We start from the raw sequence: 24,509 nt of genomic DNA, 5'->3' as shown, positions 1-24,509 counted from the left end.
CTAGTCCTGCTCACCACACCATTCCTGATACAAGCCAGGATGCCATTGGCCTTCTTGGCAACCTGGGCACACTGCTGGCTTATTCAGCCATCTATCAGTACACCATTGCAAGTCATTGTAGCTTACATATCAAGTCAGTAGTTGAACTTTCACAGGGGAAAAAAAAAAAAGCCAAATATCCAGGCAATGGAAAAGAAACTTACAGTTTTGTTCACATCACGTAGACTAACCATGAGGTGACACTGGCAGGCTTTATAATCCTACTGAGCTTAAGGACAGGGCAGCAGTAACTGACATGCAGTAGTAGTATGATAGGGATATATATGAATCAGTAATTTTTATTTCCATGCACAAACGGAGCCTTAAATGCACTTCTATTAAGTTTATTATTTAAATAGTGGATGCATTAATTACAAAAAGTGACTTAATTTAGTGTTAAATACTTAGTACAGTTTACTCGCAGCACCATAAAGGTAGAGGGCACTTGAAGAGTGCACAGCAACTTACAAGACATACAATAATTTACTTTTGGTTTCATGAAAACCTATGATTTGTCTCCACTCCTGCCCCAGTGTTTGCAGTTATCTTCTCTTATAAAGAGACTTCCTTGTTCCATGCCCTGAAGGAAAAAAAAGTAATAATAGTTAAAGAATGCACACTGAGTAACACAGGTCAATTTGCTTCTAAAGGAAGGCTGGACAGCAGTGACTGCCTTTTCTTATTGCAGGAATGTTCACATTCAAAGTTTAACTTGAGTTTTATTTTAACTTGTCTGTATGTTAATTGCTATTATTTCACAAATAACCTAACTCTGAGATAGTAATGGCCAAATGTTCATAAGAATCCTACCAACCTTTGCGCACACTCCTTTTAGGTATCTCCCACACTTCCACGTCTTCCATCTCACATCTTGTGTCCCTGCGTTTTAGCAGGGGTTTGCCTGCTCTCTTCTTTTGTTTAACCGGAGGCGGGCACCCTAGATAAACACCATTTGCATCTTGAAGTCATATAAAAACAAATTTAAGCTCAATTTCTCTCTATTGCTTCTAGTGTTTCTCTTTCTCCCCTGTATACTTTGTGCCTATTCCACTGGCAGATAAAAAAAAAAAACATATAGAAATCACATAATATCACTTGTCAAAATTAGGAACTACCACTGTATATGCACTCGAGATGCATTATTTGGATGAAAAAAATAATACTTCAGTTTATGACAGAGGAGCTTTGCACAAATAACTGCTTTGTTTGGCCACATAATATTCAATATTTCCCATAGTACCATTAAATAAAGTTGCTCTAGCATACCCCTATCGGTATATGTTTGAGTTTAAGAAGGACATGAAACATCCTGAAATGTATTGGACTGACAGTGTCTCTCTCCTACACAGAACACTTCAGCAGTAATAGAAGGGCTAGTTTTCTTCAAATCTTACCAAAACAGCAAGTTTACTGTGTTTCATACTACACTCTTTTGATTATTTCACGGAACAAACAGTGAAGAACACGTACCTTGCTCTTTGCTCTCGGCTTGGGGTGAGAGACTACCATGTATTTGTCCAGTGAATTTGGGCTTAGCACCACTTCTAATCCAGTACTCTTCAGGTGGTATTGGAATCCCCACACTTTCCCTCAATGGTCTTCCTAATAGAAGAGTTGATAAAAAGAATTCAGTATTCGTGATTGCTAATGTTAGTATACTGTTTAATCAACCAGACAGTTTGCCGGAATGCAAAGCTAGCCACTGAATCTTAAGAGTCTTTCAAAAATAAAAACTTCACTTTCTAGAAAGCACATGTCAAAAACTGCAGATTACAGGCAGCTTTAGTTAAATCTGTAGATTTTGTAAAAAATAAATAATATGTATAAAGATACACATATAAAAAGAATAACACTACCCATGCTACTAGAAGTATGTCCTCTTTTAGATGCTTTTCATAAGACTAAATAGCAACCTCTTAGAGAACTAGTTATGAACCTTAGTATGTCTGCTTATTCTCACTCCCAGTATAAAGTAGATACTAGTAGGAACCAGATTAAGTAATATTTACTTAATAATAATAATAGACTTTCCCAGACCAAATTTTATAGTTTCACACCAATTTCACAAATATATAGCAAAACTTTGTTGCTAACTGCAAGACAGCAGCCAGCAAAATCAATAGTTGGATGTTCCTGCAGAGAAGGAAAGTTACACAATGCATGGTCATCAGATTACAAGGAACTTAACCATGTTTAATCTCCCTAACATCATCTGGGAAGGTCAAGTCTGTTTAAATTCAAATCCTACATTTCAAAAAATATCATTAAACAACAGTGAACAATTAAGTTGACCTTAAGCTTTTCAAATGAATAAGTTTAGGTCAGAAAGTTAAGTCTATTAGTTTAACTCAAAAGTTTACTGCTGAGTTTTTTACTGAACGCTTTATCATTCAGCATCTTTAATCAGATGAAAATCTGCCTAAAAAAATAATTCTGAAGTACTTCTGACTAAGCCAAAACTGGAACTATGCTTGACTCCCCCCACCCCCAACTAGTTCAGCCTACAATTCACAGTTGCATTTGTGTCCTTTACATTTTCTACTAACAAGTACCTTTTTCTCAGTACATATCTTACCTCCCAAGAACTTCTTTAGTGTTCGTTTGTGTTCAACATCTTCTCTTCTCGCCACTGGCCTCTTTCTTCCATAATACCCATAGTCACTAAATACAACATCTTTCTCCTTTGGTTTGTAAACAACACCAATGTTTTCACCAAACCTACTCCTAGTTTTTATCTTCTCTTGAGCAGGCCAGCTAATGAAGTGAGTCGGAAAAGGACTTTTTGGTGGCTTCCAAAGCACCCTCTGGCCAACTTGTCGGTATGCATTTCCTTTACTTGGTATCAAGATCCCATACGGAGCACCTTCATGAAAGAAATACTCTATTTCATCCACATCATCATCTTCATCCTCCTCATCCTCTTCATCTTCATCCTCCTCTTCTACCAGCATAGAGTATTCTTCTGAGTCCTCAATTTCTGACAAATTCTTGACAGCTTTTTTCTTGAGAGAACAGATATTTTTCCGACTAGAAGATCTAGGAAGGACTCTCAGCCTTCTGCCTTTACTGGAAGTCTCTTTAATCTTCCTGGTTGAAGGATTTTTGACATCTTGGCTATCTAAGCTGTTTACCTGCTCCCTCCCTACCACTTCACCTTCATTGAGGGACCCACCACTTTTGATTTTCTCTTTCTCCAAGCCCTCCATACTTTTTTGGAAAGTATACGTGCTTTTCTGAAGCACATAGTCAGGTACAAAATAAGATACTGGGGCATTATCAACGGATGAGGCATCCTCTCTAGAGGACGTGTCATCAGAAGAAAGACTAAGTACACTTGGACGCTTCCTTTGTGGAAGACACACGTCATAGCTGTAGTTCGCATCCATATTATCCAAACAAGCCAGCCAGCTGTTAGAGGGAACATACTTCTCAATTGATTCTTCACACCAGATACTTCTGTCTGTTTGACTTTCATTGTTTGCACTATGGCTTAGATTCAGCTTTTTCTGCTGAAAACTCAAGTCACTCATAACCTCCATACTAGATGGAAGCAATCCTGCTTGCTGAATAAAGCTGGACTCTTCTTGAGAAGCTTTTGAACCTGTCGATCTTTTAGAACTAGATTTCTTAGCTACTAGCACATCCTGTCTTACTGCTGGTTGGTCTATGGTAACAGATCTTGTCAGTTCTGCTAATTGCACTGCCATGGCTTCACCTGGAGGGGATTTTGCCTGTTGACTTGTAGTCACCTGCTTTTCTGCATCCAGTTTCACTTCATTATCTTGGACATCTTGCATAGTTTCAACACTCTGTTTTGAAGAGAGGACAGCTTTTCTCTCATCAATGTAAGTTCCTGGCACCAATTTCTCTCCTTCATGAGGGCCATATATCATTCCCTCACATGAGCTAACAGAAAATACGTCACGCTGCACCATGTTCTCTGGGACTGGTTTACCACTTGCCACATCATACAAAGGAATAGTTTCTTTAAAGGACTTCCACAGTTGAATAGCTGGAGAGCCATTTCCGTATTCTATTCTCACCTCTTCCTTCTCAAAGGCATAGCTTCCAGTAGGAAGATTTCTATACTGTGTGGAGCTGGAAGGACTATTACGAAACTCCCTGTCTACCACAATGGAAGATCCAGACAGATCTTGTTTCTCTGAAGTACTTTCAATCTCTGTACCTATACCAGAAGAAACACAGGCCATATTTCCTGCATCACAACCTTTCGTTTCTGTATGGGTATCTTGATGCTTTTTTTGCTTGTTCTCAGGCTGTCTAGGATCGGTCTGTGTTTCTTTTGTATCTGTTTTTCTCCCAGGGGAACTGTAGTGTCTAAATCGTGTTGCATGATAAAACATGGGAGAGGGCGGGGGAGCATTAAAATAAGGCCTTCTGTTAATTCTTGTATGCACTGGATGCTGTGGAACGAAAAATCCAGGATACTCATGGAGTGCAACAGAATAAAGCGGAAAATACGGATGTCCACTCCGGAAGCCTAAATAATTGGAAACAACAAAAAAAAATAAATAGAAATACCTTGTTTCTGGAACAAGCCATTCTGATTCATAATTGCTTACACACACCAGGACTGCTATGAGACCAGACACAGAGATAATTAAAGCACCTCAGTTATCAATACCTGGAAGCAAGTCTCGCAGAGAAACCCAGAGTGTTCTGTGTTACAGAACAGCTTATCTGGACAACTACACTTTAGAACAGAGCTTGGTTTTACTCCCTGGAATATATGCTATTTTGCTGCTCTTGGTTTGCTTGTTGCCTCTCCCTTCTTCCATGCATTGTTCTATAACATCATCTCTGCTAACAGAGTTCCAGACATAAATCAACATAGCTATACTATTTACAAGATGTATTATGATATTGCAGGTTCTCTTTAAAATTTCTATGATACATACCTATAGCATGCACATATGAAGCTCATACAAACATACTCATTTTTAAGTCATATTTGGAACTCCGTACCCATAGGATAACAGTTATTAACTTGCATAGTTCCCATTCTCCAGAGACAGATGCTTTTCAACACAGACAAACCACACTTAACATTTTTGAAATTCAGTCCTTAACAAGGAAAGCCTTACATTAAATCCCATTTAAACTCTTGGGTAGCTTTTTAAACACACATTCCTCCACTCCAGGAGCAATTTACTACTTCAGATGGCTGTCATTTACCTTACCTGATGCAGGCACACAGTATGGATTATATGTATGGCTGATGTACCATGGAAGTTGAAAAGGTTGTTGCGCTGTTGGCTGCGCATAGAAGAAGGGTCTTGAGTGGTTCGTGGAATAAGATCCACTCTCTGAAGCAGATGTAGTATTCATCTTCTTTTATTTAACACTGTAAAAAGAAAAGTGATTTGGATTAGTCACTTTAAAACACACATGACTTAATGATTATTGTATTCTATCAGAATCCAACAGATATTTCTCTTCCTGTCTTTATTTCTAACCCAGTGAAACAACATATGTCTGACTACTACCTTCCATACAGAAGTTAGAAGACTAGTACTATCAAAGTTATTCCTATTAAAAGACAACTAGAGTCTTTGACAAGTAAGCTTTTATATACAATTTGTAGTATTAGTACTTGAAGTCAATCTCATATCACATTTTAAAGCCACAGTAACTTCAAGGTAGCCTTACATACATATAAATAGTATTTTCACCAGTTTAGCTTTTGGCCAATTGGTCTTGAGCAAAAAAACCAATTTTCTCAAGAAAAAAAAAAAAAAGAGAACAAGCAGGTTTCGTATTTCATAAAGAAAGCACTTCTAGATACTATCACATATGCTGCATATGAGATCACAGCAGAGTTATTGATTCAGAGTTCTTACATTAAATGCACCCAAAAACAGTAGCAGATGAATAATTCAGTAACACCACACTTCCTGTGCTTAAGGCAACAAAAACAAAAAAGAACAAAAAACAAAAAACCTCCTACACATAAGCTTGCATTCAGAATCACACAAGACTCACAAGACAGAGCTCTCATACTAAGATATTCCCTCAGTTAAGAGATTCATTCATACCAGACCAGACAAGTAGTCTAGCATTGTACAGCTTAGAAGCAGGAGTATAAAAATACAGGGAGCAAGGAAGGTCTAAGGGCTGTGTGGAAACAGCTACTAAGCTATTTACATTTATAGAACCTAAACACTTCAGAAATACAAGGAAAAATAAATAAACAAACTTCCAACCTGATAGAAAGTAACATACAACTCAAATCTAGAGTCTCAGAAAGCCCTCAAAAGAATTAGAGCCCTCTCCAGTTTCCATCCAGATCAGTCCACCCAGCTTCTTCAAGCACCAAAAAAGCTACAACCTCCTTTCACTCAATCAGGCCAAAGAAGCCCAAGGAAGAAAGGCGGCAAAGAAAGAAGAAAGCCCCAAAGAAGCAAAGCTGCTTCTCCCCCCACTGAGGCCCCCCCACAAATAATGTCCTTGCTGCTGCTACCTCCAGCCCAGCAAGAAACTACCTCCCTCTTCAGGGTACCTTCTTTATGAGAGACAGCTGCTTATTGCCCACTCCCTCTCCCACCTGCAGCTCATTTGGCCATGATGTGGGGCCTCTTCCATCCAATGGGAGATGGAATCAGAACATGAGGATAGGAACAGCAGTAAAAGCCTTTATTCTGCAAGAAGAAACATAGTGCAATTGTTCCCATGACTAGAATTGTGTAGTGGATGGCTATAAGCTCCTCAGAAGGAATAAGCAAGGAAGTAGGGGGTGGTGGCATGTCTGTCTGTGCTAGAAAGGGTTTGAATATTGCTGATCTCAGGCTGGAAATAAGGCTGATAAGGCTGAGTCTCTGTGGGTAAAAAATCAGGGGGAAGGCCAACAGGGCTGATCATTCTGGTGGGAGTCTTTTATAGACTGCCTAAAACAAGAAAGAGATGGACAATATGTCCTATGAGCAGCAGGCAGAAGTTGTGCAATTGTCAGTGCTTGTTCTTATGGGAGACTTCAACTTCCCTGATGTCTACTGGAAATATAATACAGCACAGAAGAAGCAGCCCAGTTTCTAGAGTGTGTGGAAGACAAACACCTGATGCAGATGGTAAGAGAATCTAGGGGAGGTGCCCCACTAGACATGCTATTCACAGAGATAGGACTGGTAGGATGTGAAGGCTGGGAGCTGTCCTGTCCAGAGTGACCAGAAAATGGTCTATTCTTGGTGAAGTCAGGAGTGAGGTCAGCAAAACTACCACCTAGGACTTCTTGAGGGTGGCCTTTAAACTATTCCAGACAGTGGTGGGAAGAATTCCTTGGGAGTCTGTTCTGAAGGGTAAAGGGGTCCAGGAAGGCTGGCTGCTCCTCAGGAAGGAAGTCTTAAAGGTGCAGAAGCAAGCTGTCTGTCTGCTGTAATATGTGCTGGTGGGGAAGAAGAACAGCATGGATGAACATGCAACATCTTCTGAGGCTCCGGGAGAAAAAGAGCATCTATCTCCTGTGGAAGAAGGGACGGGCAACTTGAGGAGAGTGCAAAGAAGTTGCTGGGATATACTGGGAGAAAATTAGGAAAGCAAAAGCCCTGCATGAACTCAACTTGGGCACTGTAGTAAAAGACAAATATGTTCTACAAATAGATAAACAGTAAGAGGAGGGCTAAGGAGAATCTCCATCCTCTATGGATGTGGTGGGGAACGTGTCCACTGAGGATAAGGAAAAGGCTGAGGTTCTCAAGGCCTTCTCGATGTCTGTTTTTAAGAATCAGACCAGTTACCCTTGGGGTACTCTACCTCCTGACCTGGATAAATAAATCCCTCCTGATTCAGGTGGAAACAGCCAGAGACTTGCTACTCCACCTGGACTCTCCATGGGGCCAGATGGGATGCACCCAAGGGTGCTGAGGGAACTGGTAGAGGTGACTGCCAAGCTACTTTCCACTATCTGTCAGTGCTCCTGGTAACCAGAACGGTCCCAGAGAACTGGAGGCTTGCCTATGTGACTCCCATTTACATGGAAGGTCATAAGGAGGAGCTGGAGAGCTACAGGCCTGTCAGTGTGACCTTGGTGACAAGAAAGGTTATGGAACAGATCATCTTCAGTGAGATCATATGGCATGTGCAGGACAACCCAGGGATCAGGTCCAGCCATCATGGGTTCATGAAAGGCAGGTCCTGCTTGACCAACCTCATCTCCTTCTCTGACTAGATCAGCCGGGTGGATGAGGGAAAGGCTGTTGACATAGTCTACCTAGACTTCAGCAAAGTACTGTCTCTCACTGTATTCTTCTGGGGCCCAGAGAGTGGAGGTGAATGGAGTTAAATCCAGCTGGCAATAAGTCATGAGTGGTGTTCTCCAGGGGTTGGTACTGGGCTCCATCAGGAGAGGGGTGGTCAGCAGGGATAGGGAGGTGATCGTCCCTCTCTACTCTGCTCTTGTGAGGCCCCATCTGGAGTACTGTGTCCAGGTGTGGAGCCCTCAGTACAAAAAAGACATGGAGATTTTGGAAAGGGTCCAGAAGAGGGCCACAAAGATGATCAGGGGGCTGGAGCACCTCCCCTATGAGGACAGGCTGAGGGAGTTGGGTTTGTTCAGCCTGGAGAAGAGAAGGTTGCGGGGTGACCTCATTGCAGCCTTTCAATACCTGAAGGGAACTTACTCCCAGGAGGGGAGTAAACTCTTCAAAAGGGCTGACAATAGCAGGACACGGGGAAATGGTTTTAAGTTAAAAGACAGAAGATTTAGGTTGGATGTTAGGGGGACGTTCTTTACTAGGAGAGTGGTTAGGTCCTGGAACAGGCTGCCCAGGAAGGTTGTGGATGCCCCGTCCTTGGAGGTGTTCAAGACCAGGTTGGACAGGGCACTGGGCAACCTGATCTAGTAAATGTGTATGTTTGGTGGCCCTGCCAGGCAGGGGGGTTGGAACTACATGATCCTTGAGGTCCCTTCCAACCCGGGTCATTCTGTGATTCTGTGTGGTCCTGTTTAATACCTTTACTGATGACCTGGATTCAGGTACTGAGTGCTCCCTTAGTAAGTTTGCAGATGACACCAAGTTGGGAGGAAGAGTTGCCCTTTAAAGGGATCTGGGTGTGCAGGATTGCTAGGCTGAGGCCAATGGGATGAAGTTCAACAAGACCCTGCACTTTGGTGTCACAACCCCTGGCAATGCTTTTCCCTTGGGGCAGAGTGGCTACCTCCAGTGCAGGGGTAAAATCCTGGGGGTGCTGGTTGACGCGTGCCTGAACACGAGCCATTACTGTGCCCAGGGGGCCAAGAAGGCCAAAGGCATCCTGGCTTGTGCTGCCAGCAGGAGCAGAGAAGCGATCATCCCGCCGTGCTCAGCTCCGGTGCAGGACCGCGTTGTTCCCTCTGACAGAGGCTCTGACCGCTGCCGTCCCGCGCTCCTCACAGCGCACACGGCAGCTCGCAGCCCCGCGGCACTCGGGGCCGGCCATGGGGACGCGGCTCCTCCCCGCGGGCCGTTGGCGACGCTCCGTTCCCGCCCGCACGGAGCCGCCACGCCCAGCAGGGGGCGCCGCCGCCCGCTCGCGCAAAGGCCGGCACCTTCTCCCGCTCCGCGCCTGCGCCGTCGGCAGCGGCAGCGCAGTGCGGCCGCGGTCGCGTTGGTGCGGGCGGTTGCGTAGGCGGGAGGAGCCGAGCGGAGCGGGCCGGAAATGGAGGCGGGACGAGGCGCCGGACTTGGCGCGCGTGGGGCTCTTCCCCCCTCCGCCCCCCCCGACTCGCGGCTCTGCGCATGCGCAGGGCTGGCCGCGCGCGGCGCGTCTTAACGGCCGCCGAGCGGCGGTGATGCTGTGGGGCTGAGCGGCGGGCGGCGGAGGGCAGCGCGCCTGCGCAACGGGCGGCCGCCGCCTCCGCAGCCCGGGCGAGACCGGATCCTCCGCCCCCGCTTCCCCGGCCCGCTCACCGCCCGCGCTCCAGACGCCGAGGCTGATGAGGACGCGGCCGCTGGAGGTTTGTCTGGCGGAATGGCGGCCCCTCCTTGAGCCGCTTCCCGTCTCGGGGGCCGGGCGGGGGGAAGGAACGACGGGAAGGGGGAGGCCCGCGGGGGCTGCGCGGCGGCCTGGCGGCTCCCCGAGCCTGGGCGCGGCTCGCGGCCGCCCCTCGGTCACCCCGCGGCTGCTTCTGGCCGGCGCTGTGGGCGGCACGGGCGGGGATTTGAGGCGGCGGCCTTGCGAGGCCGGGCCGAGAGGCGGGCAGTGCCCGGCTGTGGGGCTGAGCCCGCCGTACGTGCTGCACCGCGGGGACACGGGACGGGGCGGCGGAAACTGGAGGAGAAAGAAACTTGTTTCTGTGCTCCCGAGTCCCGTGAGCCGCGGTCCTGCGGCGGGGAGGCAGCTGTGGGGCTCCCCAGTACGGAGCAGGTGGGCACGTTCGCAGTTTCACCGCCTTTAGAGGTGGTCGGAAGGGCGGACGGCACTGCAGGTGGCGTTCCTGTGCCTTCTGCTTGGCTGTCGTTCCTTGCTGGTCCGCACAGGTACAGCGTTAATATCTGCGGTGACTATGGATAGGATTCAGCCGTACGTGGATTTGAAGAGTCAAATAGTTCTTGATGAAGTTTTACAGACCAAGTAGAGCCTGTAAAAGCTTCAAAATCAGCCATCTGTGTGCCTCAGATTTTCCAGTGTTTGTTATTTCAGTGACTATCTGCTGCTTTTGAAGTAACTTCTAGCTGTGATTTAGGAATGGATTTGCGTTGTTTTTGGCATCTGCGTTCTTAAGAGCTTCCCCTGCAAAGCAAAGGCTTTGGGTGTCACTTTGTGGTCGTGGTGGACCTGTAAGGTTGTGCTCTGGTGTGAGCCCAGCTCGGGCTCTGTCCCTGTGAGTTATCAGGAGAATGAAGTGCTTATGGCCTGGAGTTGAAGTTCTTAAGAAAAACAGAGTAGCTTCATTAATGTACCAGAGTTCAAAGGGGAAAGAAGAAACAAAGTGTCAACAGACACTTCATACCCTCATGGTTCGTGGCTGCTCTTGCTGGAGACACCTGTGGCCCACTTATTTTCGAAGGAGAATTCTCTGAGACAGGTCAGGTTTTCCACAAAACAGAAATGCCCTTGGGGATGGAAACTACCTGTGCTCAGCACAGAAGGCCTGATGCCAAGTGAAGTTGCTGGTTTATCTTGTGTTAATAATATTTCTGAGCAGGTATTTCCTTTAGTGTGTAACTTCCTTTAGGAGCAGAAAAACAGGAAAGAAACTGATGCTGAGGAGTGTGCTGTGACCGAAAGTGTTGTTAGTGTGGAGGCTGGTACTTCCAGTTTGTAGCTCCTCTCTAGTTCAGAGAGCTCACCTGCCTTGAACTTGTGACTTGCTTCCCTAAGGTAACGTATGGAAAATAGTACAAACTTCAGAGTGGGCAGCAGTTTTCAAGGTAAAAACACAACAAGAATCAATCAGTCCTTCATTTTTGTGAGATTTCATGTTCTTGATTTACTGGAATCTTCTTGATGTCCTCAGGTTTCTGGACAACAGTGCTTTCAAAGATACCTTTCATAGCTTTAGTAAAGAGGAAAACATCAGGCTTCATCAGTTACCTATTTCATTTTTGCTGCCAAGGATGCAAACTTGATACACAGCTCAGGAATCCAGAGCTTCCAACACCTCTTTTTCTTTGCTTTCTATCTTTGAGATCAGTTGGCTAGATATCTTGATTTAAATAATTGATTTTAATCATTTTTAGGGCTTGTATTCCCTTTCACTATTAATTGGTATCATCATCTTGATGATACACATTGATTTGTAACTCCATGTAGTGTTAGTACTAACCCAGCGTAGGTGCTTTGATACGCAGCGCTTTCCTTGCTCACTCTACACACTTGAGTGTAGTTTGGTTTATAGTTGTGCAGTCCTTAATTCTGACATTTCATTGTGTTAAAAATAGTGAATGACTCACTTCATTAGGCAAGTTTTTACTTGTGATTTGGATGAAGCTGTGCTTAGATGGGAACTGGAATTTGATGGAAAGCCCACAAATATAGTATTTAAATCTTCTTATTAGTTAGAACCAAGTCAAATAAGCCCAGGAAAGTCAGGTGTAGTACATGTCTGTATATCTGTTTTGCCCTTACAATTTGGGAAGGAATAGAGCAATTTTTTTTAAAGGAAGATTAAGATAAATTAGTTTAATTGAAGAATGTTATATCTAGATCTATCTCATTCTTTTTTCCTGCTAATGAAGTTGGAAATAAATGTTTTTTTCCACAATACAAATTGAACTGTAGGACAACATCACTACATGTGTAGTGCAGTATGGTCTCTGATCATTAATCTTTGCCTGACCTTGGAAGAGAAACAGATTCCAGGAAAGCAATTAATAGCCCATAACTCATTAACATCTGATGGCTAACTGTTCAAATGGTCCAGCTGAGATTTGAAGTATGTGAGCAAGTTTGAAAGCCACCTAATTAAACTACTGAAGCTATAAAGAATAATTACTGTCTCCTTCTTACCTGTTGCTCCATGGTGCTGTCCAGCCTGATAGGGAGTTAACTTGGCTCTCTGGGTAACATAGCGGTGTAGTTTGTGATCCAGTACTGCAGCAGCCTTCCAGAAGCTGCCTGCTGTCCTGCTTTAGATAGCTCCCTTCTGAGAACTTACCCTGCATGAAACGGTAATGTTGCTGAATCACAAGATCATAGAATCACACAGGTTGGAAAAGGCCTTAAAGAGCAGCAGTCCAACTGCAGCCTAACCATAGTACCCTAACTAACAACTGTCTGCTCAATCATGTCCCTGAGCACCACATCCAAACAGTTTTTTATACACATCCAGGGATGGTGACTCAACCACCTCCCTGGGGAGCCCATTCCAGTGCTTAACAACCCTTTCTGTAAGGAAGTTTTCCCTGATATCCAACCTAAAGTGACCCTGGTGCAACTTGACACCGTTTCCCCTTGTCCTGTCACCAATGAGAGGAGACCAGCCCCGCTCTCACTGTAATCACCTTTCAGATATTGGAAGAGAGCAATAAGGTCTACCTTCAGCGCTCCCAGACTAAACAGCCCCAGTTCCTTCAGTCTCTCCTCATAGGGCATGTTCTCAAGCTCTTCATGAGCCTCGTTGCTCTTCTCTGGACCTCAGTGTCCTTTGTGTATGGAGTTGCCCAAAACTGAATGCAGTACTTGAGGTGAGGCCTCACCAATGCTGAGTACAGGGGCAGGATTCCTTCCCTAGTCCTGCTCACCACACCATTCCTGATACAGGCCAGGATGCCACTGGCCTTCTTGGCCACCTGGGCACACTGCTGGCTCATACTCAGCCAACTGTCCATCAGCACACCAAGGTCCCTTTCCACAAGGCAGCTTTCTCAGCCGCCCTTCCTCAAGCCTGAAGGGTTGTCTGGGGTTGTTGTGACCAAAAGGCAGGACCTGACACTTGGCCATATTGAAACTCATACAGTTAATTGAATTGACAGGACCTTCTATTCTGCCATCTTCTGGGCTGTATGCAAAGTAGCTGTAAATCTTTTCATCTGTAAATCAGAAATGCCTTCCTCTGTAGTTGCTAGTACCATAGGTCTGTAGTTCTGCAGACATCCTGTCAAGCTGATAACATCAGCGTCACCATTTTTCAGTTAGCTGTGATTTCTGAGCTGTATGCCAACCGAGCTCAGTGCAGTGATAGAGGCAGTAGGCTGGGACTTTGGAGGACTGAGACACCAGTTTTTCTTTGGACATGCTGATTCTTATTTCAGTGTCTCATTTCTTAACCTCTGAAGTGAATTCATCTTTCAAAACAACCTTGAACTCTTCAGGCCTAGGTAGTCTGGGATGTTTTGAACAAACTCATTTCAAGTGGACAAACGAATACTGAAGTATTCATGGCTTCAGAACAGAGATTCAGAGACCCTTTGTGCATTGCTCTCTGAACAGAACTTTATATGGTTCCACTAGGAGGGAGTGGGATCTGACTGTTTACCTTGTGACACACACAAATATTTGCTCTTTAGCGAATGGCAGCAAAAACTCAGCATGGATAGGAAAACCAGGAGTGAAGTCTGTAGTGTTTTATGTACAGAACCCCCCCAGTGCACATCATGGGAGAGAGTGTCAGATCAGCTGGAAACGAGAGTCCAGCTTTGTGAATTTACAGTCTAAAGGTGATTCAGATCACATACATGTTCTGCAATGACACTCCTGTCATCTCCTCAGTCTTCTCTGCCACCAAGGGTCATACTCAGATGTTCTCGCTATTTATAGTAATTAATTCACAGTTTCAACTTGTCTTCTGTTGAACAGGTCTGCTTTTTCAGTCATAACTGTCAGCCACATTGTCAAAAATGCATTTAATCTTACTAGGTGCTGTATATCAACTTGTTCATGGGATCCAAGGTTGGGTTCCATTGCATGATGACTAAAACAGTGTACATTGAAGTTTTGCTCTTTTCCTTGCTTGTCTTGAGGGTTTGTTCTTTAAAATCACACCAGACTGGGAAGATTTTAGAGGTGACTTACTTTGAGTAAAGTTCAGCAGCCTGAACAAAGCTTAATGTCCCAGCTTGTACTGTTGAGACTTAACTCCTAGGCCAGGAAAAACAGCGCTGCAGAGACCCTGGATACCAGCAGGGCCATGAGCTATTTATTTCTGTGGGCCTGACACACTTAGGAAGTCTGTGTGTCTCTGTAGCCATTTAAAGTTCAGTGCAAAATCTGTCAATGGATTAAGTTGCACGTTAAGCTGTTCTCAGATAACCAGGGTTGTGGTCTGTAACGTACAGATAGTGTATGTGATAACTCGGTGAAAAGAAGTCATGACTTGAGGCAAAAAGTCATTGCTTTAATAAGCAAATTCCATGATATACATTGAAAATGTAAGATTTGAAGTAAGGAATCCATGGTGATACCACTTATTTCATCAGAAAGCAGTCACTCCTTCCTCTTCCTCCAAATATGAACTCCTTTTCTACTTTAATTAACCAGTTTCATTGGAGCAAACAGTAAATATTGGCTTTCATTATTTTGACTTTTCTGGTTAAATAACAGTGATGCCTAAAAGTTTGAGATTCCTGTTTGTGTATATTTGCTAAGGGGAGGAAAAAAAAAACAGGATCCACGACATTAAATTTATAGTAATTGAAGAGGCTTTAATTACCTGTCAGACCGCTGTCTTTGGGTGGTGTTATAGGCAGGGCTCTGGTGGAACAGCTGATGTTTGGTATGGCTGGTAGGTGTTCCTGCAGCCTTTATCTTGCGCTAAATATCAGCATTTTGTATGGAATTTGAAGAGTTGCCATTTTAAGTAAGGTATATTTCATATATTCTTTGGGAACTGCAGTGATAGTGATGACATAACCAGATGTTATGCAAGTACGTTACTGGTTATTCCTCAGTTTTGGAATGTAGAAGAACAGTGCAATATTAAATGAATGTGAATACTCTGGGGTCCTTTATGGTTACAATTTTACTGACACAAGTCTCCCATCCTTATTACATGTCTGTGTTCAAGTGGAAGACAAAAAGCAGGTTCCCTACACCAGGTCGCACAGGTTGGCATCCAGGCAGGTCTTGAATATCTCCAGAGAAGGAGACTCCACAGCCCCCCTGGGCAGCCTGTTCCAGTGCTCCGTCACCCTCACCGTAAAGAAGTTCTTGCGCACATCCGTGTGGAACTTCCTATGCTCCAGTTTCTGCCCGTTTCCCCTTGTCCCGTCTCCACACACTGCTGAAAAGTCTGGCCTCGCCACTTTGCCCCCCACACCTCAGATGTTTATAGACCCAGATCAGGTCCCCTCTCAGTCTTCTTTTCTCAAGGCTAAACAGACCCAGATCACTAAGCTAAATTAACCAAATAAATTAATCAAATAAGCATTTGGAATATGGGTTGTTATGTTTTTAAATCTGTTTATGCTTGTTCTACAGTAGAATGTCAAAGGTGATAGGTGAAAAAGGTAAATAGATGGATTTTGATGTTGAGAGTTCAGCTGGGAAGTGATGGGTTGCTGAAAAAATGGCATTTGTATTCTTAGCAGGCCTGGTGCCAATGAGCTCTGAGTGGACTAAAATGTACCAACACAAAAAATAGCCATGTCTTTTTCACTTGTGTTAAAGCAGCTACCTTAGCTGTGCTCTAAGGGAACACACAGGCATTGTGTGGGGAAAATGTTGGGTTGGAGTTGGTGAGAAAACCAGGTGATTCTTGGAAGAGCATTCGTCTTCCTGAGCCTTGTTTTAGCTGTCTAGCCTTAAAAGCTGTGCTGACAAAAGAAAGTACCTTAATTTGTGGATTGAGATCTTGAGGAGGATTAATATACGATCTCTCCTGCTTTTCTCTTGGTATTTTTAAGTTTTCTTTCTGTGTTTTTTTTTTGGTGCAAGTAATATGCACAAAACTGAAATCACTCTGTTAGACAATTACTTTTAATGAGTAGCTGTAAAAAGGAAATGGGTTTCTGGGAAAAGTGCTAGTGTGTAAATCAATTTTATTTTCCTGCTTTCAGTCCCTCAAGTGCAGCCACTGATCACGAGATGCTACCGCAGAACCTACCTCAGACTTCGCTTTTGCCGATTCGTTTCCTGCATCGTTATCAGTCTCAACAGGAGCCCTGCAGGCACTCTTGAAAGTCTCTGAACATATTGTGACATCGTCAAAGAATGATGACCTAATGTAGGTCAAAGTCTGGAGCATTGATCCGGCTGTCAAAGATAACGCGGCCTCTTTTTTTTTAATTGCTATCATTTCTGAAGTCACTTCAGAAACATTCAGCTAACTTTTACCTGGCAAAAAGATCTTCACTTTTCACTCTGGTCCTGGAAATATTAATGGAATACAGTCATGTCTACCCAGGACGAGAGGCAGATAAATAGCGAATATGCTGTATCCTTGCTGGAGCAGTTAAAATTCTTTTATGAACAGCAATTGCTGACTGACATAGTATTGATTGTCGAGGGTACGGAATTCCCCTGCCATAAGATGGTTCTTGCGACATGCAGCTCGTACTTCAGGTAAGTAATCAAAACAGGGCTCGTTGACTGGAGAAAATCTGCACTGTTTCTGTGTGTAGTTTTGGCCAATCAATTAACAAAGAATGTGTTGCAGGATGTTTTAGAGTGAAGTGAGAAAGTCAAAAGATAAATGTTACTTGCTGACATCAGAAGAGTAAAATACATTTTTCGTCATCTTGTGACTTATACTGGAGTTTTCTACGGGAAGCGTGAATGGAAAAATCACATTTGCAGTGGTAGTATTCTTGAGGGAGTTGATTAAGTCTTAATAATTAATACATTTCTTACTCTTCATACTTAAAGATATTCTTTTTACCCCCCCCCCCCAAGATAAGGTGACTACAGGTCATTGAGACTTGGCTATGGGAGTTTCATCGCCACATTCATCTGTATTATCTTAGCAGAAGTCTGCTGGAAGGAGGGGATGCTGTGCCAGCTCGTGGCTTCCTTTTCTAAATCATCTGTTTTGTTTTTTCTCCCTCTGCTCAGCAGTGAAGCCTGAGTGTCTGGCAGCAGTGCGGTTTCTTTTCTTGTTGGCTTTTTTCTCCCCCACACCACTGTTACAATTCTTAATCCAGCAGCTTCTGCTCCCCAGGTGTCCCACTTTCTGAAGTTTCTAATGAGTGTCTGTAAAGCGCTGCTGCTTTTTTGCAGGTACCTTGCAGCGGTTCATCATTCTTTGTTAGTTAGGAAGGAGTTTTGAAGTTTAAAACCAGTCTTGGGAGCATCCGTGTGTATTCTGTTTGACTCCACAATTCATCAAGTGTTGGCAAATTCTGTTCTTCTATTGACACGGTTTCTCCACACAGAATACTTCTGATGTGTTTTCTGCATTGTCTGCTTCTTCTATCAGAGCGTAGCTTTGAATTTGGAAAACTATCCCAGGATTAATTATTTTCACCAATTTTTGTCCCAGCTGTTGTTTGTGTTCATTTTTTTTTCCTTTCCATTTCAGATGAATCGGGTACAGTTTTTAACAGCAAGTGTTTTATAATCACTAGATAATGATTATTGCTGGTGGCCTTCTTCTGCACATGACACAGTTTCAACTGTCTGTAACATCCCAGCCACTGGAAACACGGCCAGATGTATTGTGGGTGGCTAATCATAAGGTTGGAAAGCTGTCAGGAGTCCATGCAGTGTGAAGCATTAGAATATGCAGTCAGATCTCTTTATTCATACGTGTGTTTATTATTTATGGAATGAGGTTTTGGCACTGGTTGAAAGAAGTATCGAGCTTGTGGTTTTGTCATCTTCTGTTTTTTCTTCTCTGCTTTGATTTACAAAAAGATGTTCAGTTTCCTAAATTTAGTCTTATTATGAAAAATTGATAGTCCTGAAGGAGGCTGTGGGGAGAGGGGAAGACCTGAGAGGCATCTCTTAGTGATCCAGCCATCCTGTATGACTGCAGCAAGCTTACCTTCCATCTTGGTGCTTGAGCACTGCTAGGACTGCGCAGCTTTGGCACATACTGCTTGGCTGTGTGTAGGCATGCTCTGGAGTTGGGTTCTATAACAGCTGCCCCCTTAGTTTCTATGAAGAGAAGCCTCTTTGGTATTGGTAAGCATCTTGCTTCCCTTCAAAAAGCTGCTTGGCTAGTTGAGATGCCCGCATGGCCAGTGATTCCACCTAAAACACAAGCTTGCTCAAGTTAAGGAGCTTAGAAGAAGGCAGAGAGATGGAGTTAGGGCAGGAGGAATGGCAGCAGAGCGCTGTGTTTGTGTCAGGGACTTCTGAAATGGCTTTGCCTGGGGAATGTATTTCCATGCTGCATTCACCTCTGCAGCTGTAGGCAGAGCTATAGGGTGCACCTCTGTCCCTTCAGACTCCTCTCACATCCAGTTTCATTATGAGTTCAAAATATAAAGAAACTTAAGCTGAATTTATCATATAACAATAATTGCCTTTCTGCTTTTTGGGAAGGTGCAGTAGAGATACTTCCAGGATCTTTTTTCCCATCATTGATTTCTTCTTTTTGTCTACAAACTTGAATGTACTGTACGCTTTGAATGGTACATGAGAGCTTCACAGAGTGCTGGTGCTTGCTCCTTTCTCTGAGCTTTCTCCTCTTCTCAGCGGGGCCTGCTTTTAGTGTGACTTTGGTTTACACAATGGACTGAGCTGTTCGTTTTCATTTTGGAGTCTGAAGTCCATCACTGTTACCTTTAAGCAGTATTTTCTGGGGTGTGTTTCTTCCCTCCTTTTCAGTTAATGGAGAAAGTTTGAAATTCCAATCATTAGAGTTCTCTGCCTATCAACACAGATTAGTTTATGTAGAAACGTAATTCTACAGAAGGCACTGATGTTACTTTTCAAATGTTCAGTACAAGTGCTTTAATACTGGATGGTAGTCTGAGGAAAAATACTAAATATCTGTAAAAAGGCAACCAAAATAACTGTTTACCTTTTAGAGCATAATCACTGAAGGCTTAAGTAGTGACTACTTACTGATGGTTCTTGTCTTAATTTGTATGTTTTTCTTCAGAGCTATGTTCATGAGTGGGCTAAGTGAAAGCAAACAAACACACGTGCACCTGAGGAATGTGGATGCAGCCACTTTACAAATTATAATAACTTACGCATACACGGGTAACTTGGCAATAAGCGACAGCACAGTAGAACAGCTTTATGAAACTGCCTGCTTCTTACAGGTAGGAGTGTTTTACTTTGAGTATGAAATAACTGCTTTCATTTCCAAACTCTTTTTTTTTTTTTTCTTTGACTTGTTAAGTGCTCCTTTCTGTTTAGAAGCTTCAGGATACTCTTGTTCAATTTACTTACTATAGGTAGACAGCAGTTGCCCGCCAGATATGTTTCGTGTACACATCCCTCCTTGGGGTTATTGGCCCTATGGAGGGTGAAAGTAGAACAGCGTGCTTTCAACGCTTTCTCAAATTGCTAATAATAACATAACATACAAAAACTTCATGAAGCCATTGAGAAGTCACTGCTGTGTTTTTGTGTATGTTAAGGTATTTCAGGCCTAAACTCGTCTGTTTAGCCCAAAACACATTTGCTTTCACCTGCTGATGGAAAGCGAAAGAATAGCCTGTTTGTGGCAATACTTAACTCTTTTCTTTTTGCATTACAGGTGGATGATGTGTTACAACGGTGTAGAGAGTACTTAATCAAAAAAATTAATGCAGAAAATTGTGTGCGCCTGTTGAGTTTTGCTGACCTCTTCAGCTGTGAAGAGTTAAAACAGAGTGCTAAAAGAATGGTGGAGCACAAGTTCACAGCTGTGTACCACCAGGAGGCTTTCATGCAGCTGTCACATGATCTACTGATCGATATTTTAAGCAGTGACAATTTAAATGTGGAAAAGGAGGAGACGGTTCGTGAAGCTGCTATGCTATGGCTGGAGTACAACACGGAATCACGGTCACAGTATTTGTCCTCTGTTCTTAGCCAAATCCGAATCGATGCACTTTCAGAAGTAACGCAGAGGGCCTGGTTTCAAGGCTTACCACCCAATGATAAATCTGTGGTGGTGCAAGGACTGTACAAATCTATGCCCAAGTTTTTCAAGCCCAGACTTGGTATGACAAAAGAGGAGATGATGATATTCATTGAAGCTGCTGCTGAAAACCCCGGTAGTCTTTATTCTTCTGTCTGTTACAGCCCACAGGCAGAGAAAGTTTACAAGCTCTGCAGTCCTCCTGCTGACTTGCATAAGGTTGGAACGCTTGTAACTCCTGATAATGATATCTATATAGCAGGGGGGCAAGTTCCTCTGAAAAATGCAAAAACCAATCACAGTAAAAGCAGCAAGCTCCAGGCTGCCTTCAGAACTGTGAATTGCTTTTACTGGTTTGATGCACAGCAAAACACTTGGTTTCCAAAGACACCGATGCTCTTTGTTCGTATAAAGCCATCCCTGGTCTGCTGTGAAGGATACATCTATGCAATTGGAGGCGACAGTGTTGGTGGAGAGCTCAACAGGAGAACTGTGGAAAGATACGACACTGAAAAAGATGAGTGGACCATGGTAAGCCCATTGCCTTGCGCGTGGCAATGGAGCACAGCAGTAGCAGTTCACAACTGCATTTATGTAATGGCGCACAACTTGATGTACTGTTACTTTCCCAGGTCAGATGCTTGGGTAGAAATGGCTATGCGACAAACAAGTAGATGTTTTGCTTCAGCTGCTGCTTTTGGTGATAAAATATTCTATATTGGAGGACTACATATTGCCAGCAATTCTGGTATCAGACTCCCAAGCAGTACTGTAGATGGGTCTTCCGTAACTGTGGAAATCTACGACGTGAATAAAAATGAATGGAGAATGGCAGCTAATATCCCTGCCAAGCGCTATTCTGACCCGTGCGTTAGAGCTGTTGTCATATCTAACACTTTGTGTGTTTTCATACGAGAAACCCACATGAATGAGAGAGCGAGGTATGCCACCTATCAATACGACCTGGAGCTCGACCGCTGGTTTCTAAGACAGCATATATCGGAGCGTGTGTTGTGGGACTTGGGGAAGGACTTTCGGTGCACTGTAGGAAAGCTGTACCCATCTTGCCTTGAAGAGTCCCCATGGAAACCTCCAACTTATCTCTTCTCACCAGATGAAGCCGATGAATTTGAGCTGGATGGGGAGATGGTTACTTTACCACCTGTATAGCTCCCAAATTAGACTGCACAACTGATTCAGTGTACAGTTACCTTGAAATAAATGATTGTGAGAGGTCTGGAAAGAAAAATATCAAATCGGTCCTTCATGAATTGTATTTTTATGCCCTACCCAATACTTGCAGCAATTCAGTATGAATTGAGCAGGTATGCTTCATAATCTGAAATAATGTTATCTGATAATTGAGACACATATATGTATATCATGATCTTTAAGCATCTGACTTGTCTAAAGAATTAGTTTCTAGTTCTATAAAGCCTGTTTCAGGAAAACTAGCTTCAGAAAAAAAGTAGTTTCTAGGATGATGTCACAACTCTTCTGAAAGTATCTTCCAGTTATATTTGATCTACTTCTGGCTATTCTAATTAAGTGCTAGTTATATAATTGTCAGTGTGGCCTAATTAAGGGACTGTGCTGCACTTAATGCTAGTATCCATGTTGGTATAGTAATGCCATTTAAAAACAAACAAAAACAAATCCCATGGATCTACCTGTGGTAGGAAGGGTAGATCTTCCATTGTATTGTAATGCGCAGGGCAAGATGACTGCAGGTTCAGTCAAGCTGTACTATTAGGTGCATGTACTCTATTTTCCACAAACTTATACCTGTCTATTTAGAATACAGGTCTTCCAAGCAGCTGGTAGTTTACCAGGTGTGGACTTAAGTTGCTGGGCTTGCAATAGGAATTGTCAGCCCTCATAGTGCGGGTCTCTGTGGAGCTTTAATCAGTGAATGCCTCCACGTTCTGTATTACAGTAACATTGGCTCATGTATATTACTTCCTGCTGCTGATGTATTTTTCCATTGTAAAACAAAAGTTCTAGTGTGGATTAACCAGGTCTTTATTTTCTGTTAATTTAATAACAAGCATTACTGTAGTGTGATTGTGTATAGATATCCCTTAGCTATCAGGTTTTTTACTTTGGGGGGTGGGGGGGACGGGGGAGTGACCAGTTCAGGAATATCCTGTACGCCGCGTGCAGGAGAGCAGATGCCTAGTGCTGCTCTGGCATTAATCCCAGGAACCACTAGCAGTAGCGGGGCACCGCCAGCCTAACATGAACACAGGTGCTTCATGACAGACCTTACTAGCATGTTCAGTTGCATCATGTTCTGGCACTGTATTTTGAATGACATTAATTTATTAAAAAAGACTGAATCCAACTGAGTTTGGGTGTGCTTTCTGCGTGAAGTTGACACAGTTATGCCCTCTCCCTCACCCTCCAACATATCTCTTAATTTATTGAAAGCGATTTCTAGTAGTTAAGCTATGGAAAACTCAGTTACTATTGACTTGCGTTACGTGGAACTTGAAGCTCCCACTAAGACTTCTGTAAAGTGACACCTCTCCAGGCATGGTATGTTGTGGAATGCAAGGATTTAGAGGATGTAGGGTGGTGATGGCTAGTGAAGTGAAAGAGGCAAACTGCTAATTTTAAGGAAGGTGACAAATAACATGTTGGCATCTTCCACTTCATCAGCTCTTCTGCTGCCTGAATTGCTTAGGTAAGAAAGGAGAAGTGACTTGTGCTCCTGCTGATGGTGCTTTCCTGTAACCTGGGGCAGCAGTTACTACTCTGTAGCGTGGCCTGGAGAACTGCGTGCCTCCGGCAAAAACAGTGGTGGTACCTCACTGACTGCAGCCTGACTGGGCTGCTTTAATTCTGTGGCTCGTTCTCACAGAAGCCCAATTCACCACAGGCTACTACCCCCAAAAAGTGAGGTTCATTCAGACAGTGCATTGAACTGCACTCAGTTGCTTCACAGGACCAGCTGAAAACACGTTTTGAAATGCAGAAGGATTATGTGACTTCCTGCTGGTCTGCAGGGTGTAAGTCTGCATGGTACCTTGTTTAAAATTACACTTCATAATGCAGTACTTAAGGCATAAGTACTAGTCAAGAGTCAAACAGTTCTCCCGTGACTTGGTCAGGCGCGCTACTATCGCTTTGCTTGTAGCACTAGTTGGCTGCAGTGATGAGCCCAGAGGAAAACAGCTGGGAAATGTGAGGCTCCAGTCTGAACTGTTACTTTTCGTTATCTGAGGAGGAAACTGCAGGCAAAGCATTGGTCACACATCCGGAAATGGTCACTGGGGTGGAATTAGACTTCAGTGGGAACAAAGGCATCGGCTGAAAGAATGCAGTTCTCATCTTATAAACAGAGCAAAGATGATTAAAGCCTTCAAAGGGTTCTAAAATAATATCTCACTACAAAGCTTCCGCCTAATGTTAGCCTATTCAACCTCTACTTGACTACAAAGTACATTTACATACAAGTTTTAATGACTCAACTTCTTACTGTCCTCCAGCTTTCCTATATGTGCAAAAAGTTTGCTTTTTTTCCTGATAGAAATACCTTTTAAAGTCCTATGTAATTTCAATTCCCTGTACCTGAAACAATAAAAGAACACTCTACCACCTTTTTTAGTGCATCCACTTATTTCTACAGTTGTGTAACTACGTGCCTAATTGAAGGTTTAATTCTTGTTCTAAGGGGAACAGTCAAAATGAGGGCAGTCAATTGTGTCAAACTGTGCAGAGAACAGAAGACGGGTACGTTCACTTTCATGAACAATTATTGGTAATTTTCCTTTCTTTTTAAAAGAAGCTCTAAAACTACCTGGTACTTTGTATCATGTCTCCTTTGCTCTGGATTTGTTACCATGCAGTAGCTCTGCGGGACACCTGCAGACACCGCAATAGCAGGCACCTGCTGTTCCTCCTCTGCTTCCACTTACCGCTGCCTTCAAGGACTGCTTTCTCTTCTGGATCCGGCTGTAACATGAAAATGGGCACTGAGCATGGGCAGGCTCTGGAGTAGACTTGCCCTGTTTGCCCTTTATTTCTACCTCATGCTCAACAGTAGCCAAAGTTCCATTTGTCTGTGCTCCAGACT

General features: G+C 43.5%; 2 protein-coding genes across 3 annotated transcripts; one reads left to right on the top strand and one right to left on the bottom strand.

Annotated features, from left to right (window-relative positions):
- Window positions 1–367: 367 nt before the first annotated feature.
- On the bottom strand, window positions 368–10,074 carry LOC107309880 (uncharacterized). Of its 2 annotated transcripts, XM_085540006.1 has the most exons (6): window positions 9,942–10,074; window positions 5,241–5,404; window positions 2,615–4,540; window positions 1,510–1,641; window positions 854–976; window positions 368–619 (listed from the first exon to the last, which is right to left on the bottom strand). In XM_085540006.1, exons 2-6 carry the CDS (start codon window positions 5,386–5,388, stop codon window positions 582–584), a joined length of 2,367 nt encoding a protein of 788 aa, XP_085396132.1. In that variant the 5' UTR covers window positions 5,389–5,404; window positions 9,942–10,074; the 3' UTR covers window positions 368–581. The 2 variants fall into 2 exon arrangements, with proteins under 2 accessions (XP_085396132.1, XP_085396133.1); XM_085540007.1 differs by lacking the exon at window positions 854–976.
- On the top strand, window positions 9,789–24,033 carry KBTBD2 (kelch repeat and BTB domain containing 2). Its single transcript, XM_015855041.2, has 4 exons — window positions 9,789–9,988; window positions 16,470–16,974; window positions 19,460–19,625; window positions 20,066–24,033. Exons 2-4 carry the CDS (start codon window positions 16,805–16,807, stop codon window positions 21,599–21,601), a joined length of 1,872 nt encoding a protein of 623 aa, XP_015710527.1. The 5' UTR covers window positions 9,789–9,988; window positions 16,470–16,804; the 3' UTR covers window positions 21,602–24,033.
- The last annotated feature ends 476 nt before the right edge of the window (window positions 24,034–24,509 follow it).

This window comes from Coturnix japonica, chromosome 2, assembly GCF_054131305.1.
Source record: "Coturnix japonica strain WE chromosome 2, WE-NBRP24, whole genome shotgun sequence".
In the NCBI taxonomy this organism is placed as follows: Eukaryota; Metazoa; Chordata; class Aves; order Galliformes; family Phasianidae; genus Coturnix; species Coturnix japonica.
Note: the sequence above shows the minus strand (reverse complement) of the source record. Positions and strands in the feature narration are given on the sequence as shown.